The sequence below is a fragment of the Haliotis rufescens genome, unplaced genomic scaffold (assembly GCF_023055435.1).
Source record: "Haliotis rufescens isolate VD_foot unplaced genomic scaffold, xgHalRufe1.0.p SCAF_30, whole genome shotgun sequence".
Taxonomy (NCBI): domain Eukaryota; kingdom Metazoa; phylum Mollusca; class Gastropoda; order Lepetellida; family Haliotidae; genus Haliotis; species Haliotis rufescens.
Genome location: NW_025964002.1, coordinates 5,840,426 through 5,859,795, shown reverse-complemented (window position 1 = coordinate 5,859,795; position 19,370 = coordinate 5,840,426). Strand labels below are relative to the sequence as shown.

The 19,370-nt window shown below is 42.3% G+C and overlaps 1 protein-coding gene across 1 annotated transcript; it reads left to right on the top strand.

Annotated features, from left to right (window-relative positions):
• The first annotated feature begins 513 nt into the window (after positions 1-513).
• On the top strand, positions 514-9,984 carry LOC124143258. Its single transcript, XM_048380467.1, has 5 exons — positions 514-742; positions 1,609-1,708; positions 2,922-3,083; positions 8,929-9,122; positions 9,664-9,984. The coding sequence occupies exons 1-5, from the start codon at positions 700-702 to the stop codon at positions 9,771-9,773; spliced, it is 609 nt and encodes a 202-aa protein (XP_048236424.1). The 5' UTR covers positions 514-699; the 3' UTR covers positions 9,774-9,984.
• The last annotated feature ends 9,386 nt before the right edge of the window (positions 9,985-19,370 follow it).

Below are 19,370 nucleotides of genomic sequence, written 5' to 3'. Positions count from 1 at the left end.
TGATGGAGTGATGGTGATGTGATGGTGATGTGATGGTTGAGTGATGGTGCTGTGATGGTGGTGTGGTGGTGGTGTGATGGTGCTGTGATGGTGGAGTGATGGTGGTGTGATGGTGTGTGATGGTGGTGGTGTGATGGTGGAGTGATGGTGGTGTGATGGTGTGTGATGGTGGTGGTGTGATGGTGCTGTGATGGTGGAGTGATGGTGGTGTGAGGTGCGTCACTTGGCTACGCCAGAAACCTATGCTTGTGGGTTCGAATCCCGGTTTGCCCCGATTATGTTTCTAGGTTTGTCAGCACAATACACATGCTTGTAGGTTTCACCTTTTTCACGTGCCACACTATTTCAAATGTATGTATTGCATATGGGCCAGTGGCCTTAGTACAAATAAAAGACTTCACCAAAGTGGTATACGTCTGCGAACTTGCATCACCTCAGGCTTTCGTCCCACATTAAGCTGACACTCTTAACTAGAATACTGTTCAAAATGTCGTTAAACACAACTCACTCACTCACTGTTATTTATATATGAACATTAAGTAAAATTTGGATTTTTGGTGATCTATGTTCTGTAGGCCTATCTTTGTATTATATCTTGTACTGTTCCAATGTATTCAGGTGATCTAATTTTTCGCTGTTGCTGCAGGTGAGCTATCTGGTGGTGCTTACGGGTTTAACGTGCACGGAGTCGTGCTCACAATGAACGTCGTAAGACCGGTGACTGTCGGTATCGGCGCCGTTCGTAAGTTCCTGTCTAATGCTTACTCTTTATCTAACAGCGGCACGGGTGGCCCAGTCGACTAAGGCGCCGCGATTCGCTGTGCAGAGTTGCGTCCCATAGGCACGCCAGAAACCTATGATTGTGGATTCGAATCCCGGTTCGTCCAAATTATGTTTCTAGGTTTGTCAGCACCATACCCGTGCTCGTGGGTTTCACCGAAACGTAAACGTCTGAGAACCTGCATCACTTCGGGCTTTCCTCCCACATAAAACTGACACGCCGAGATATAACTGTAATACTGTTAAAAGCGGCGTTAAACCGCTCACTGTTTCTGCAAGAAAGTCCAGCGCTTTAATAAGTGTACACCAAATGCATCTGTGGGAGATACACTTTATCACTCACTTTATCTAACAGAACAAGGGGGCACGGGTGGCCCAGTCATCTAAGGCGCCGCGATTCGCTGTGCAGAGTTGCGTCCCTTGGGCATGCCAGAAACCTGTGATTCGGGGATCGAATCCCGGTTCGCCCCGATTATGTTTCTAGGTTTGGCAGCACCATACCCGTGCTCGTGGGTTTCACCGAAGTGGTAAACGTCTGAGACCTGCATCACTTCGGGCTTTCCTCCCACCTTAAGCTAACACGCCGTGATATAACTGGAATACTGTTAAAAGCGGCGTAAAACCCAACTCACTCACTCACTCACTCTAACAGAACAAAGTCGTCCCAAGTGTTAAAATCATCCCGGAACTACTATTAGCACGACTGGGTGACGGTGTTGACAATTTCTGGTGGTTTTATTTTTTTAAAAACTTCGATTATTATGCTCTCATGTGACCCGACAGCGACTGTATGATACTTGGCTATAAATATGTGACAATGTGTTTCAGCTTGCGGTTTAGTTCTCAGGGCCGCAATGGCAGTGAGGAGTCAAGCGGAGCTCGAATCGCTGATACTGAGCGAGGGCACAGGTGTAGGGTATGGGTACAAGTAAGTTCTTGATGGGGAACAAAAGAACGTTCTAGAATGGCTAATATATGGTCTAGATTGTATAGATCCAGTCGTTAAGCCCGTAACTATCGTTCGGAATACCCCGTTTTAACGTTTTCGAGGCTGCATGATTAGAAATCACATTCCGACTGTCACTTTCATGATCTGGTAAGCGACGCTCTGATTGGTCGGATGAAAGGTCGTTCTGACATGACCCCTATTGGGATGTCCTCAGATCTTTGTTTAGCGGTAGCGAGAAATTGAAGTAAGAACGATAGTCATATGGAACTAATTTTAGCGGCTGTAAAGATTTTAGTAAGCTCAGTGTCAGCGCATAACTGAATTATTAGCAACATATATCAAGTATGCCATGACAGCTGTTGACAGCGGTGAGTGAAGTGTTGAAATTAGACTTACCTCCCTTGTATACATGACCACGCAGACCTGATCGTTCGGGAAGTTCTTGATGGGGCACTTTCTAGGAGACAAGCGGTACTTACAAAGGAGCGATTCGAGGGCTTTTCGAAATTAACTTGTTTCTAATCTTGGATACATATTTATGAACGCCGAATTCCTGCCAGTATCGAACACAGTTCTGGATTTAAGGACGGGGAAATTCCAAGACATACGACAGTGTCAAAATTTCTGCACATTTGCGAGTGCACATGCACATGTATTCCTGTTACCCCTTTCTGTAAACAGGGGGCACGGGTGCCCCAGTCGTCTAAGGCGCCGCGATTCGCTGTGCAGAGTTGCGTCTCTTGGGCATGCCAGAAACCTATGATTGTGGGTTCGAATCCCGGTTCGCCCCGATTATGTTTCTAGGTTTGGCAGCACCATACCCGCGCTCGTGGGTTTCACCGAAGTGGTAAACGTCTGAGACCTGCATCACTCGGGCTTTCCTCCCACATTAAGCTGACACGCCGCGATATAACTGGAATACTGTTAAAAGCGGCTGTAAACCAAACTCACTCACTCACCTACTCACTTTCTGTAAACATGTGTAACATGTACTCCTGCGAGAGAAGGCATTATTGGCCAGACAGTACATACAAAACATTTGATCAACTATCATCTAAACCTGTGACATTTTTGTATAAAAGTTTTAGCTTCAGCAGTCTGACCAAGATTTATATCAAAACTATTTTATTTCGTGGGTTTTTTTTTTTACTCAAGCCTGTCACCTAACTTATACAATGTCTGTGTATGGCAGCCTGAATTACGGCAACACACAAGACGAGGTCCAAACACTGGTCAGCTACGAGGTGGCTCCTCTGGAGAACCAGCCCCGGGCCATGGTCAGCAAATACACTGTGGGGTGCGAGGGGGTCAGCAACAACACCAACACCACCGGCCGATACTTCCACTTCAACTTGTAAGTACATGTAATCCACAACCTCCCTATTCACATCTTCTGAGGAATGATGGTATTTGAATGGCCCGCCACAACGAAGCTGACGGGGGATATGGAACGGGTTGTATATGTTAAAAATCGGTCAATTTGTAAATTTATAAATCTGATTCACTCATTTAAATAGCCCCAAAGCCACATTTGTCACTCTGAATCTGCACAGAACTAAATATGAAACAGATGAGGTGGTTTCACTGGCCCTATGACGTCTAGCTTAGGTGGGTAAAGCAGTGTAAGGGACTTGGTGATTTGACCATTATTAAACGATATTAGATAATCGATATATCTGAAGCTTAACTTATTTAATCTAAATTTGGAAAATCCGAGCGGAAATTGGATACAAGGGCTTAAAGAAACAGATCCAAAATGTGGATGCCTACTTCTTGCCGAAATGTCTTAACCCCAAATTCAATGTTGTGAAGTAGTAGGTCCAGCATTTCACAAACTGCTTTCTCAGACGAAATTTGCTTTCATGTTTGATAGATTGCCCTGAATCATTGACGATAGAGATCTAATTGTATCTATGGTACACAAGGGCCACATGTTTTGACAGATATGGCTCTTGTCTGAGATTGCAAAACTTCAAGTGATTGGTATTAATTCCACGTTTGTGAATATAATGAAATGCCTTCCTTGATTGTAATTTGGATTATGGGTTAATCTTTGATATATAAACTGACGAAAAGGAAGCACTATCTCTTAAAAAATTAATATAAAAATTTCTATCAATGCAAAACACATCTTCCAAACAATACAATGCTCTTTGCAGAAATTGATATACGTCCAGAGCTCGTTTGTTTGTGAGAAAATGCGAAAATGTGAAAAACACGTGCCGCTTCGGCAGCCGAAACTGCACGTGTAATAAGGGTATACAAATGACTGACACACTAACAACGCGAGCCGACCCTTGGTATGATACAGACGGGAGCCACCCATGCCCTCATTGTCAGATCTTTTGGTTGATTCCGTGTTGCTGTAACTAACCTGATGCAAGGTTACAGACGGAGCGGGCAGACATCAGACAGGCCACGAACAGGAAGAGCTAGGGTAACTACGCCCAATGAAGGCCGGTACTTGCATACTTTGCATTTCCCGAATCGATTCTTTACAGTAGCGTTATCAGCGACGAATGCCTTATGCCAGAAATTTAACAGCTTTCTACAAAAGTTGCCATGTGGTGTCCATTTTCAGCATGATAATGTCAAACCCAATACAGTCAGAATCGTACAGAACTTCCTTGCAGCCAACAATGGTCAACGTGATGCCTAGGCATGAGCGCTAACCAGACATGTCACAAATAGAACACCTCTGGGATGCCATGGATCGACGTGTTCGACCGCGACCACGACCTTGAGCCAACCGACAAGAACTGATCCAGGTCCACCAAGAAGAATGGCGACGTATCCTACCTGACGTCATCAGACGAGTAACGTTTTCTGTGCGAGTTTTTGTGTGTCTTGATGCAGGGGGTGGTTATGCACGCCATAAAAGTGACGTGCCATTGAACGATTTGAGATGTGTGTGCCCTTTGTCCATTACGCTGAAAGCTGGTTAGGCTTCCCCACCTCAATTCGGGAAAACCTGACATGCCAATATCGGATGTTGTATGGCTGCCATTCTAAATGTTGATTTTATTGAGATTTTTATCTTTTCAATGCATTTTACTTCACGCATCTATCTGGGGGTTTGTTAAACTAGAGTGATTTAAATCTACGGCACAGTTTCTTTTTGCCGTCAGTCTATATCTTTGTACGGATTTCTGTGGAGCTTTGGAATGGATATATCTTCAGGTTCTGGAGTCAAGTCCAAAGTTGCTACTACTAAGTTCCAAATATTGGTTTTGGCATATTTTTTCCTCAGTTAACACAATGGCCTTCTGTGTGGTAATATTTATTCTACCATGACATTGAAGAACGCTTTATTCTGATTGGCTAAAAAAGGGTTTCCTTTTTGCTACGGACGCCCCTTTAAAATATATTTGCCGGGTCTCTTATACAAGCCAGGTCTCGAATACACGTCTAGTCAACGACTCTCGCGAAATTAATAGACGGCCTGGTGTCTAATAGAGGAAATACGGTAGTTTGATATCAAATATTTCTGGCGACGATATGGTGTTCTAGGCCGTAATACTGACTGCTTCGATGAGGAGATTACAAGCCTTTACAAAGGCATATATTTTGCACAGAAATGAAACATCCCGAAGCCACAGCACAGGAATTTGATCATAACAACTTGTCAAACTTGATGAATTTCATTTCAGAACACGCACAATTAGGGAAATCATACACGAACCACTGTTTCTGTGCTACAACTGTCCCATTTCTTTTACATGCTGGCGGTGAATACGTGAAATCAGATCAAATCAGGTTCTGTCAAAATAGAGTCTGGAGCCTAAAAAGGGGCTGTTCAGTCATACTCCAGTTCCATTGGTAATCACATTGTACCAGCAGGCTCATTTCCAGTAAATCGACAGGTTAATGGTAAACGTATCACAGATCTGGGTTTTTTATCCTGCTTCTAGTAACTTGTCCGAGGAACGGAGAATGTAAACAACATTGGCAGCCATTATCAGATGTGAGGTATTAATAACCGTGATGTAGGTCATGATCAAGTTCTGCCACATGGGGTAGAGAGGCATTTGTTTCGATGTTTTTATTATTTACTGGGGGTATTTTCTAACTAAGTAATAAGACATAAGAATAAATAGTACAATGTTAATTCATAAAGTTTGTTAGAGAAATATATTCGTTACTTTTTTTTAAAGTATTTCTACAACCCGCACCCCTACAATGGGAAATAGCATATTCGATTTCCAAGAAATGAATTGCCTCGCTTTATAAAGCGCTCGGTGCTAAATTTCAAAACACAGTAGGTTTATCTCCTAAATATGTCACTTGTACCAAGTTAGTCAAACAGTTAATGTATTGATGCTTTCACATACTGGTTATATTATTTAAGTGAGTGAGTGAGTGAGTATGGTTTTACGCCGCCTTTAGCAATATTCCAGCAACATCACGGCGGGGGACACCAGAAATGGGCTTCACACATTGTATCAATTTCAGGAATCGAACCCGTGTCTTCGGCGTGACGAGCGAACGCTTTAACCACTAGGCTAACCGACCGCCCCTTATATTATTTAAGGCCTTGTTAGTTGGACCAACTAGAAATCTTTCATTTAGGACTGCCAGACTTTGGATGACAGCTGGCTGGGACAGAAAGGGTTGACTTAAATTCTGGTTACCTCCTCCTACGTTTTAAATGTAAATATAACTGTTGCTCATAAACCTATATATAGTTCTGACGTGCCTTCTGCTATCCAGATATATTGTTTTTAAGATTTGCGTTTCTATGGCAATAAATTGAACTGAGATTCAAATTAGGTTTTCATTTTGTGGAATATAATTCATAAACCATTCAATATTTCTTGATGAAACTTTGTATGCACATCAGATAGTATATATATTACAACACTGTTTGGAGTTCGGAGATAGGATAGGTCCAAGGCAACCAGTGCCCATTTTGAGGGGTGACTAAATGGATCAGTGGTCAGGTTTGGTGTCTTGGCTGATTGTGTGACATCGTACCCTGACATTGTTTCCTATAATGTGGTTGGTTTGTTGTTTAACGCCGCACTCTGCAATATTCCAGCTATATGACGGCGGTCTGTAAATAATCGAGTCTGGACCAAACAATCCAGTGATTAATATCATGAGTATCAATCCACGCAATTGGGATTGATGACGTGCATCTACCAAGTCAGCGAGCCTGACCACCGCCTTTTACGACAAGCATAGTCGCCTTTTACGGCAAGCATGGGTTGCTGAAGACCTATTCTGCCCCGGAATCTTCATAATGTGGTGTTAATTGATAAACAAGCAACATCTTATCAGGAATTTTAATTATTTTCTGCTTTTTTTCTTTGAGAAACCCGACTTTTGATAATATTACATCTTTACTAAATCACATCATTGAAAGGTATAGACATTTTTTTATGAGGACAGAGGGAATTATTACGTGTTGTCTCATCATGAACGTTTGATTCTGACAGGGCCTTTCATAATGGCGGGATGTACCCAGAAGCTATATATAAATATATATATATATATATATATCACAGAAAATTGTGTGATTTCATGATCATATTTGAAAAGCCGGGCCCGTGATACTGATATCTGCTTTACGCCTCCGTCAGCAATACTCTAGCTATATGACGTCGGTCAGTAGTTGTTATTTGATAGCGACCAGTGGTTATTATTTAATAGCGACCAGTGGTTATTATTTGATAGCGGTCAGTGGTTATTATTTGATAGCGGTCAGTGGTTATTATTTGATGGCGGCCAGTGGTTATTATTTGATAGCGCCCAGTGGTTATTATTTGATAGTGGTCACTGGTTATTATTTGATAGCGGTCAGTGGTTATTATTTGATAGCGGCCAGTGGTTATTATTTGATAGGGGTCACTGGTTATTATTTGATAGCGGTCAGTGGTTATTATTTGATAGCGGCCAGTGGTTATTATTTGATAGCGCCCAGTGGTTATTATTTGATAGTGGTCACTGGTTATTATTTGATAGCGGTCAGTGGTTATTATTTGATAGCGGCCAGTGGTTATTATTTGATAGCGGCCAGTGGTTATTATTTGATAGCGGCCAGTGGTTATTATTTGATAGCGACCAGCGGTTATTATTTGATGGCTTGATCAACGTCTCACGCCTCCTCATCTCCCGTTCAAGTTGCCTCTTACGACAACCAAAAGGCACTGGCGGGGACCTCGTCCAAGATATACACTTCTGTATACGAGAACAGAACATTCGGTTCGAGCCACAACAATACAACACTGCCACGACAACTGAAGCTCGACCTTCATGACCTTCATGGGCACTGAAATACTGGAATACTCGTGGAAATATCTCCTTTCCCATGTCACTCGATGAGAGAAACATGGAATATCCTTTTTATTATATATTTTTGTGTACTTGTCTACTGAGAAAATTAAATGATGTCATTACAAATGTGAAACCTTGAAACGTAAATTATCCCTACCTTACACGCAGGGACGTTTCGCCACCCTTTGATATGGCGACTTAAAATATAGTTTCAAAAAATATTTCAGGTCAACAAAATTATTTATCATACATTTGGATATTATCATATACAAAATCAACCTAGCCACAAAATATTCTTGAAATCTACGAGGCCGCTGTCAGCGAAATAACACAACCAGGCCAAGTAGCAAAAATGGCGTTTTGCAAAACGAACAGTCTCACTTGACGACTTTAATGAGAACTTTAAAGTTTATAACGAAGCGTTTTCACCAGAATTACTAACGGCAAGAAGCGATAGTAACTCAATAAATGACATCTCTCATTAGTTTGCCTTGTCAATGTGGAACTAACGTAAAAAAGGAAGTCAACAGTTAGTGTACGTCATATAGTACCGTCAGATCAGAGTGTTATGGTCACTGCAATGAAATATCAAGTGTTGTTTATTGCAATGAACATATCACTTTTCTGAACTTCAGGAAACTCCGTCTTTCACACTGAAATATATATTGATATTAGTCTGACCTCGAGTCTTGAAGCAATGAACGGAAACATATTCTGTTTCTAACAGGAATGTAGCAAGACAATTGTCAGGTGTTCAACAGAACAAGCACGGGAACATATGGTACAAGTCAGAATAGGAACTTGCATCAGGCTTCGTTTTAGTCACTGACGCATCAAATTTGGAAATGTCCTACACCTTCCTGCCATAAAACATTTTAAAACAAATTCTAAAGATTTTTAATAAATGCCACTTTACTATACAGATACAATCACATGGATGTTGAGCAAATGACATCACTGATGATCAGTTCCTACCACCGCCAAGCTCGTGTCGCCCAGTTACCGGAAGTCCGGTTCCTTGACGACATCCTGTACGTCCTGGGTGACACATACGACACCGACTACCCCATCTACAGGACAGCCAGACCGCCTGACGTGTTCTCCACTATAACCACAGGTACGAGTAACAGACATATTTCCAAAACGAAAAGAGTAATGTAGTGGTGAGGTGGGGTGAAATTGGGTTTAACGTCGCGTCCAAGATTATTGCACTTATATAGCGACGTGCATGTGTGTGTGTGTGTGTGTGTGTGTGTGTGTGGCTGCTTCTACCAGTCCGGACTGATGCCGATTTATAGTGCTAGCTCACTGAGAAACTATGCCGCAGTTTAACAAGAATACCCCACTCAGACACAGTATACTGACTCCGAGCCGACCAGTCCTTGTTTAGCCCCTTAATGCCGAGCGCCAGACAGGGTAACAACAAGTACCATCTTTTTACGTCTTTTGGTATAACGCGGTCGGGGATCGAACCCCGGACCTTCCGCTCTCCTGGCGGACGCTCTACCACTAGACCACGGAGGCGGCCAAGTAATGTAGTACAACAATGAGTACCTATGAATGAAACATGATGCGATTTTTTATGTGATGCTTGCGCCATTAACGTAATTTGATTCAGAAAGTATTAATGGTTGTTTTTTTATGTCTTTCCATTCTAGCTCTCTTTGACCTGACCTACTGCAATCTGTATATCTACGTGGATAATCCCTTGACCGGAAGTGGACCTATTATGAACTTGACGCTTCCAGCAGGACCCCAGTGTCCATGACCTTCATATATATATGGTGCAAGTGTTGCAGCCTATGCTGGTCTAGTCAACTGAGGACCAAGGGGGGCGGGATATGAGACACCTGTTTATTTCCTCTATGTAATGTAGCTGTTTCATGACACTCTGTAATAACAATAAAATAGGCAATAAATATTCTTAAACACATTCCTCTGTCACATAAATATATAAATCATTTAAAATTTTATTCCCGAATCCCTGAATATGTATTTAATGATCTGCAGCATTAGAATTTCATTATAAGTTAAGCACGTTAACTCATAAACAAAGCTATATATTACCTACCAGCTGAACATAACTGATAGTGTACGAAACATGTATACAGGTGTAATAGGCATATATATATTTCAGTCTAAATGCATATTGTATATATACACAATTTGACATTTGCATGTGGGCATAATAAACGAAACAAACTATAACAAAGGCATACCCTGTGGGTGACACGGGAGCGTCGCTCTCGGTCTGAGTGGCGGCCAACCCTTCCAGTATGTCGTATGCGTGAGTGAGTGAGTTCGGTTTAACGCCGCTTTTAACAGTATTCCAGTTATATCGCGGCTTGTCAGCTTAATGTGGGAGGAAAGCCCGAAGTGATGCAGATCTCAGACGTTTACCACTTCGGTGAAACCCACGAGCACGGGTATGGCGCCGACAAACCTAGAAACATAATCGGGGCGAACCGGGATTCGAACCCACAATCACAGGTTTCTGGCATGCCCAAAGGACGCAACTCTGCACAGCGAATGGCGGCGCCTTAAACGACTGGGCCACCCAGTATGTCGTATGCGGTAGCCTACATGATAAATAACATTCACATACTATCAAACATTTTTTTATCATGAATACACAACGCAGACAACAAATATATTTCCTAAATAGAATTATGTCCATATTTACAATATTCCTGATTAGTACATATCAGATAATAGTCATACAGATAAAGTTTACAATATGCATTTAGATTGAAATAATGCACAGCCATTACACTGAAATCTAACACATTGTTTCATGAACCCATTCATTACATTCATGTTCACAAATCACTAACTATTTACAATATCACAAATATTAGATTACGATAAGTTATTTAAAGCAATCAGTAAGATTAATATACTTTCAGACAATCGGCTAAATTTAGTACGTAATGATATTAACTAACCTGTAGACTTGTACTGTGATGAAGTGCAGTGATATTGACAAATGATCAGAGGTGTTAAGATGGCGGGTGACATAGATATTTAAAATCATCAATGAAGACAAAGAACTTGCCTTAAGCCCTTTGATCAAGACAGTAAAACAATTATACTAAAATGGAATAACCTGACTACCCTTAAAACAAGAATGAACTGACCCTATAACCTGATTAAGATATGACAGTAATATACCTGAGATAGGGATAGACAGACAACTAATTATAACACTTGTTGTAAACAAGTAGTAGTCTGTTGAACAACCCAATGAACATATATACAACGCACAATAAAATGTAATTGGTACTATTGTCAAAAAAGGTTGATTTTATCCCTGTTACATAAAGAGGAAAAAAGCTACAATAACATTAATGGCCAGAATATAGTTATAAATAACATATATATTTCCTTTTTGTTTTTGTTTTTCTTCTGTGTCCTTCATCAGCATTTTTTCACTGTTCACGAAGCATCAATCATGGAACGGCAACACTTCCTCTCATCTCTCAACTAAGCTGACTTTTGGAATAGCGGTTTCTACATATACATTTCCTAGAAACTGAGCTAATCGATCTGTTGTATGTAGACTTTCCAGTCAAACAAGCGTAAGACAGTGTTAAGTCATTTGTGTTAAATTTACAGGATCGTCGGTGCTAGCTCTGTGTTTGTCAGAAGTTTAAACGTGAGAATATTCGTGCACATGCGTGTTCCACGTGGAAGTGCTCAAGCCTGTCTTTTTATATGATCATTCAAATCAGTCAGCAATGATTTCTTCATCCAAACAGTGAATAAGTGTCAGAGTTTATTAATAACACAGAGGATTCATCTTGTCCTGTAGTTCTGTATGTGGCTCGGCAAAAATCCATAAATTAGAACTCAGTTTAAATATCACATAACAAAACACTCGTGGTGAATTCTATTTATCATCCCAAACTGGCTCCCACAGGAGATATCGCTTGGATGAGATCAATGAAATTACATCACAATGCTTTGCAGACCATTGTGATGTCACTGGTTACCATGACATCACAATCAATGACATCACTAATGGCTCTGCTACTGAAGCTGATAGCAGTACTTTTTACACTGAAGACCCTGCTAATTACTGTCTACAAATTGAAAAAGTTGGAAGAATTATGTTGGATGATAAATAAAATCTCGCCCTCGTGTCTTTTGATATCAAATATATCAACACTCGTAGATAAAAGTGGAAAAAATCCTCGGCAAGCCTCGGAGTGTTCCCGCTTTTATCGACTCGTGTTGATATATTTGATATCAAAAGACACTCGGGTGAGATTCTCTATTTATCATTTTCACCTTTTCGTTTCCCAGTTACATCGATATTGTTGGAATCAGATAGTTCATTATACATAGACACGAGAAGTAAAACTAACCCTAACCCTGCACATAATCCCTGCACATAAACCCTGCACATAACTATGTCTGGGCCGATTTGATATGGCTCTTTGCTTGGTTGACACCAATTTCTGCACCGTCCAGCAGTACAGAGCCACCAACAAAATCAACACTGACATTGAGATTATGTCCCACATCCTTGGCTCGTTTAAGAAAACTGTGGAATGCCTTGTTTTCATCATGCGTCTTGACAAGCTTCACAAGAGGATCATCAGACAAATAAATGTATGAAAAGAGCAAAATACAGTTCTATCATGTAGCGCCCCAACCTTAATCAAACCACGCCCTCACATTATGATTGGTAAATATAAGCGTTTGAGGGAAGAGCGAGGGTGGTGGGATCTATTGTCTGACATGATTCTTCGTGTGAGGGTGTCAATACCCTGAATTTCTTGTTGTTGTTGTTGTTGTTATTATTATTATTATGTCTCATCAAAAGGCTACTTATTTCCGTGAGTGAATATGGTTTGACGCCGCCTTTAGCAATATTCCAGCAATATCACGGCGGGGGAGACGAGAAATGGGCTTCACACATTGTACCCATGTCGGGAATCGAACCCGGGTCTTCGGCGTGACGAGCGAACGCTTTAACCACTAGGCTACCCGACCACCCCGCTACTTATTTCAGGTCAGAATGATTGTGACAACAAACAGTAGTAATCATGTCAAGATCAGGACACCTCGTATTATCGGGGTGGGTGGGCTGTTGAGAAGGAGGCTTGCGGCATGGAAAAAATGGTTTATACTCGGTCTGCCACCCCTCCGTAAGGAATTAACAGTAGCGGTGTCTTTCCAATTAAAGGGGGCTTCTCAGGTCACCACCAGCTTGGGGACTGTCACCAAAGTGCGCGTGAACTGATTTCGTAAAATTGATAAGGAGAACATCGTTCACGCTAATCACTGAATTAAATAGAAAATGATATGTGTTCACTGCTATGTGTGTTTAGTGCCATGTTAATGGTATCTAAGCATTACAATGTCATGTATCATCCAGACGACCCCAAAACGGCCCTGTTACCCACATCCCTTCCCCCACCCCGCAACCAGCCCCTGGACCCATCCCTACCACCCTTCCCAACCACCCCATCCACCCAAACACAACAACCACTGATCCCACCCAGGTCAGCCATCCCTATCCCTTCAAACCAAACACACAGAAGAAAGCTCCAAGCCACTTACAAAACACATTCAACCAGAAAACAACTGCTAACACTCAAGACAGTACCCTCACAGATAGTCACCCCCCAGAAACTCCACTCAAACATAAACAAACTGATAGAATTTCTGTCAGCAGCCATCCTACTAAAAAAAAACACACCCAAGAAAGTACCCTCCCTGGCCTTGGTCTCTACCCTCTATCATAAGTCATTTCAGAACTTTCAGGGAGCCCCTAAGGCACTTTAGTAAATAATTTAAGCTACCCTACCCATCATCTTCCAAATTAAGCCCCCACACCAATTACCTCTATTAAAATCCCATTCTATTCTAAAACCCGACAATGGTGTTTATTCAGTGATATTGTAATGGAATCACCTCTAATAGACATGAGCTTAAGGCCCTCATTGCCCTAAACAAAATTAAACCCGTAGTAATTGCCGTCCAAGAAACCAAAATATCACCAAAAAGAGCCTTCAAAATTCCAGGCTTCAATTTTATTCGGCAAGATAGACCGCGACCCACTAATTTCCCCGGTCAGGCTCGCTGACTTGATTGATGCTCATGATGTCAATCACTGGATTGTCTGGTCCAGACTTGATTATTTACAGACCGCCGTCATACAGCTGGAATATTGCTGAGTGCGGCGTGAAACAACAAACCATCCAACAAACAAACAACGACGCTGCTCCTGTGTGTAATCTTGTTTACATATTGATAACAATCATAACCTGTTAACAACGAGTCAAACTCTTCAAGTGTTTTTACATCCACCACAACCACCACCCACACGCCCACACGCCCACAAACCCACACGCCCACACACCTCACCATCAACATTTTAGTGGGGAATGGTCATAACGTATTTCATCCTTGTAACACAAAGTTATTTCACGTCGTTGTGACAACGTCCATGGTAGTACACAGAATAACGTTGTAGGGACGCATTATTAACATTGCCACAACGTAAAATACAACATTACGACAACGTCAAATACAACGTTGTGACGACCTGAATATGACGTAACACAACGTTAGGCCATGACGTTGAGTCCACAGAATAACGTTATATTGACGTAACATTCCCAACGGTACCACAACGTAAACACAACGTTATCACAACGTTGTCACAACGTGAAATTGTTAGCTGGGTGGCCACCCACCCCTACACCACAACCACAACCACAACCACAACCACAACCTCCATCTCAACCCAACCCCCATCCACACACACACACACACCACCCCACCACCCCACCACCACCGCACGCGCACACCACATACACTGTGTATGAGAAATGCAGCATGAATTAAAGACCCAGACCCGGCGTGTATGAGAGACCGGGCGTGTATAAGGTGAGGTGAGGTGAAATGGGGTTTAACGTCGCGTCCAAGATTATTGCACTTATATAGCGACGTGCATGTACGTGTGTGTGTGCGTATGTGTGTGGCTGCTTGTACTAGACCGTACTGATGCCGATTTATAGTGCTAGCTCACTGAGATACCATGCCGCAGTTTAATATGAATACCCCACTCAGACACAGTATACTGACTCCGAGCCGACCAGTCCTTGTTTAAGCCCCTTAATGCCGAGCGCCAGACAGGGTAACAACAAGTACCATCTTTTCACATCTTTTGTTATGACGCGGTCGGGGATCGAACCCCGGACCTTCCGCTCTCCGGGCGGACGCTCTACCACTAGACCACGGAGGCGGTCGGGCGTGTATGAGAGACCGGGCGTGCATGAGAGACCGGGCGTGTATGAGAGACAGGGCGTGTATGAGAGACAGGGCGTGTATGAGAGACCGGGCGTGTATGAGAGACAGGGCGTGTATGAGAGACCGGGCGTGTATGAGACACCGGGCGTGTATGAGAGACCGGGCGTGTATGAGAGACTGGGCGTGTATGAGAGACCGGGCGTGTATGAGAGACCGGGCGTGTATGAGAGACCGGGCGTGTATAAGAGATCGGGCGTGTATAAGAGACTGGGCATGTGTTAAAGACACAGAGTGTACTTTATATCAGTTCACGTGGAATAATTTATTCATGACCGATTGAACTGAACAAAACAAGGTTAGTTTAAACAGTTAACCGATTATTGATGTATTGCAAAGATGTGAGAAATTCATCTGCTTTGTATAGCTGAAAGTGTTAAAACATTTACATTCAATAAAATCGAGTCGATGCATCTTCAGCCGATAAACCAAGCGTTCTACTGATCAAAGGGTCTTGTCGCCCAAGAAGGCAAACAGGCATGTTCTTAGACTTTTAAGACAATGGACGGGGATCTGTTTAAAGTCTTGCCGGGGTCGGTAGCACTCGAGTGCTGAAAAGTAGTTCTTTTGTCCAGATAATGTATACAGTCAAACACCCTTGTGTCGAAGTTGAAGGGACCTACGTAAAAACTTCGAGTTATCCGAAGTCCGAGACAACCGAACATGATACATAAATAAGTAATACACAGGGACCAAGCTTTTACTTCGAGACAACCATAAGTTCGACACATCAAAGCCCGATACAACAGTGTGTGACTGTGCACGTAGGAAATGTTATTGCCACAATCCGCGACGAGGCGACAACATATACCGCCCTGAAGAATTGTGACGTTTTTGGAGATTACTTTCAGTTGAATGATTACCTCGTATGCGATACAGTGCTCGGCTGGAATGTTGGCCTTTCCTTTTTAAGCGGCCATAAAATTTCCGAGTCCCGTGATGGGATTCGAACCACGGACCTTCTGAACCGAGGTCTGACGCTTTGTCCACATGACCAAAGAGGTTGACCCCGTCAGCAAGCTGACAAGGTAAGGATGTCATCTGTAGGATGACTCCACGCCCTGCTACACTTTTACTGTATGGGCGTTGGCTAACTTGGGAATTTTTGTAGGTTTACGCTTACCCCAGATTGCGTGTATTTTGCTGTTTTAGCGTTTGGGGTTTTTTTTCATTTAGAGATTTGCAGAAGGTCTGTCTTTTTAGAATCATCTGCGAGCTGTCTTACTTTTGTCCTGGCTGCTCGGACTTACATGAAGGCTGATTTATCCATTTTTGACCTACATGTGTATTTAGGGCTGACTTTTCCACTCTCCTAGCCTTTGCTATTTCCCCGTTCCACCATAGTATCGGAGTTTTGCCAGTTTTGTGGTCTGTTTTTTTAATTGTTTTTTCAGCTGTGGCAATAATTGCTGAGGTGAGATTTTGGAAGAAAAAAAAGATTAGGATTATCCGAGGCAATTCCTGAGGATTTGAGTGATATACATTCCTTCTGAATTTAGGCAAATCAGCCTTTGCATAGTCCCATGTGGGCTGAGGAATGGTCTGTTCCTCTAATTGTGGTGGGCTACCTATGTAGGTGAGTGTAGGAAGGTGATCGCTTCATCATGGACTTGCCATTGGCAATGTAAGGCGAGGTTGTTGGTGGCAATTGTGAGATCAATTGAACTCCGCGTGTGGACATGGTCATAACGTATGTATTGCCGTTGTTCAGAGTTATGAGATTGTCGTCCTCAACCCATTTCTCTACCATTTTGCCGTATTTGGATGAATCATTCTTGTCTTATCATAGAGCACCGTGGGCATTAAAGTCACCAAGGATTATCCCATTTTTGCCTACTATTTGAGCTAGTCTCGGTAGCTCTTCCGTGTATGTTTCAACAGTAACCCTGTGGTATATGTTAGTAAATCATTGTCATTTGCCAGTTTGACGGAGATTACTTGTCTTTCAAGGTTTCCTACGTTTCATTCCATATGTTTTAGGCACAGCTGTCGTGGACAAGGGTGATTTGTCCTACTCCCTTGTTGCCAGGCATAAGTCTTTTAGCATAAGTCTTTTAGCACTAACTTGATAACGGCGTTGGAACCTACACCGAAACGTCGCTCTTAATTGTAATAAAGAAGTTGTTCATCCATAAAGTTGTATCCTTACTTGGTACTCCAACTTATAAATGCCTATCAAAGAAGTTATACGTGACGACAGGACTGACTGCTGGTGTTGACATGGGTGAGTTGCACTGGGCATTATCGCAGGAATAGTTCGTCACGGGTTTTCCTCATTTCTGGTGGGCCGGACAGATACTATTAACGTGATGGTGGCTTTTTGCTTCCTTTCACGATTCACAATATCTCAAACCCTTAATAATATTTTCATTTTTCCAGTTTCAATTTTAATGTTACAGCAAGGTATTATTAACATGGAGGCTGCCATGTGGCCAGTAGGCCGCAGTAATACAGAAGGCTTGTGTGATGGGGAGTCTCCGGAAAGTTCTTGGTGAGCATTGCTTCCTGTGAGTCAGTACGATAAACACATCTTCAACATATTCTGTTTTCTTCGTCTATGAGCAAGTACTAATCAGCGACCTACGAATCGCCAATATGCACAAACCATTTCACAAATAGTTAAGTAAAAAAGAGGGCTATTTAAGCTTGGCAATAACTGAAGAAGACTGTTGCACTGTGTGACTGCTGTGGCGTCTCATCTTTGTAACATGACTAATTGGTCGTGAAATTGTCAGTCTTTTCATCGCAACAGTCCCTTGAAAAAGTAAAAGTATCGATATTTGACTTAAGATTCCATTGTGCAACTGGCTGTTTGATCTCTGAATTTCAACATTGTCAGGTTAGGAATATTAAACTGTAATAAATAACGAAGTATTGAGTTGTTTCAAATTTAAAGTTCTTAAGCTAAAATACGACGAGTTTCATCCTGTAATTGATTGAGTATGAATGTACGCCGCTTTTAGCCATATTCCAGCAATACCATCAACCATTGTCCATGTGGGGAATCGAACACGGGTCTCGAAGTGACGAGCAGATGCTTTAACCATTAAGCTAACAAACACCCTATCCCGTAGTCGCCTCTTACGACAAGCGTGGGTTGCTGACAACATATTCTTCACAGGTCAGGAGCTACACGGCTAGATTACGTGTATCCAGTCTAATAATTACACATACAATTATACATACAATTATACATACAATTATACATATAATTATACATATAATTATACATATACGTCACTCTTAGCATCAATCCAACTGTAGTAGAAAATGGGCTTGACACATCAAACCAAAGACCCAAGATCATAGAAGAGACGAGCTATCCCAAACGTTAGTGTGAGTATTGCCTTTCGGCGTTTTTAGCAATATTCAAGTAATATCACGGCGGGGACACCAGAAATGAGCTACACTCATCGTACACATATGGAGAATCGAACCCGCGTTTTCAGCGTGACGAGCGAACACTTTAACCAGCAGGCTACCACGCACACCTCCCGCCACTTTCTGATTTATATGTCCATGTTGTTTTTGATTTGGTAGATGTACCTGCTGTGCCTGATTCGTCAGTTGACGTTCGATGCATTGTTCAGAACATTATGACGTCCTCACAAGTTGAAGAATATGCTGACGTCAGCAATGTTTCCTTGGAGGACTCGGTGTATAAGTGAGTGAGTGAGTGAGTTGGGTTTAAGGCCGCTTTTAACAGTATTCCAGTCATATCACGGCGTGTCAGCTTAATGTGGGAGGAAAGCCCGAAGTGATGCAGGTCTCAGACGTTTACCACTTCGGTGAAACCCACGAGCACGGGTATGGTGCTGACAAACCTAGAAACATAATCGGGGTGAACCGGGATTCGAACCCACAATCATAGGTTTCTGGCATGCCCAAGGGACGCAACCCTGCACAGCGAATCGCGGCGCCTCAGACGACTGGGCCACCCGTGCCCCCTCGGTGTATAACATTTTCTTTCTCAGTTAAACTATGGCTTAATATAGAATTACCCAACTGTCGCTCTTGATGTCGTTGTGCAAGCTCTCTCATGCAT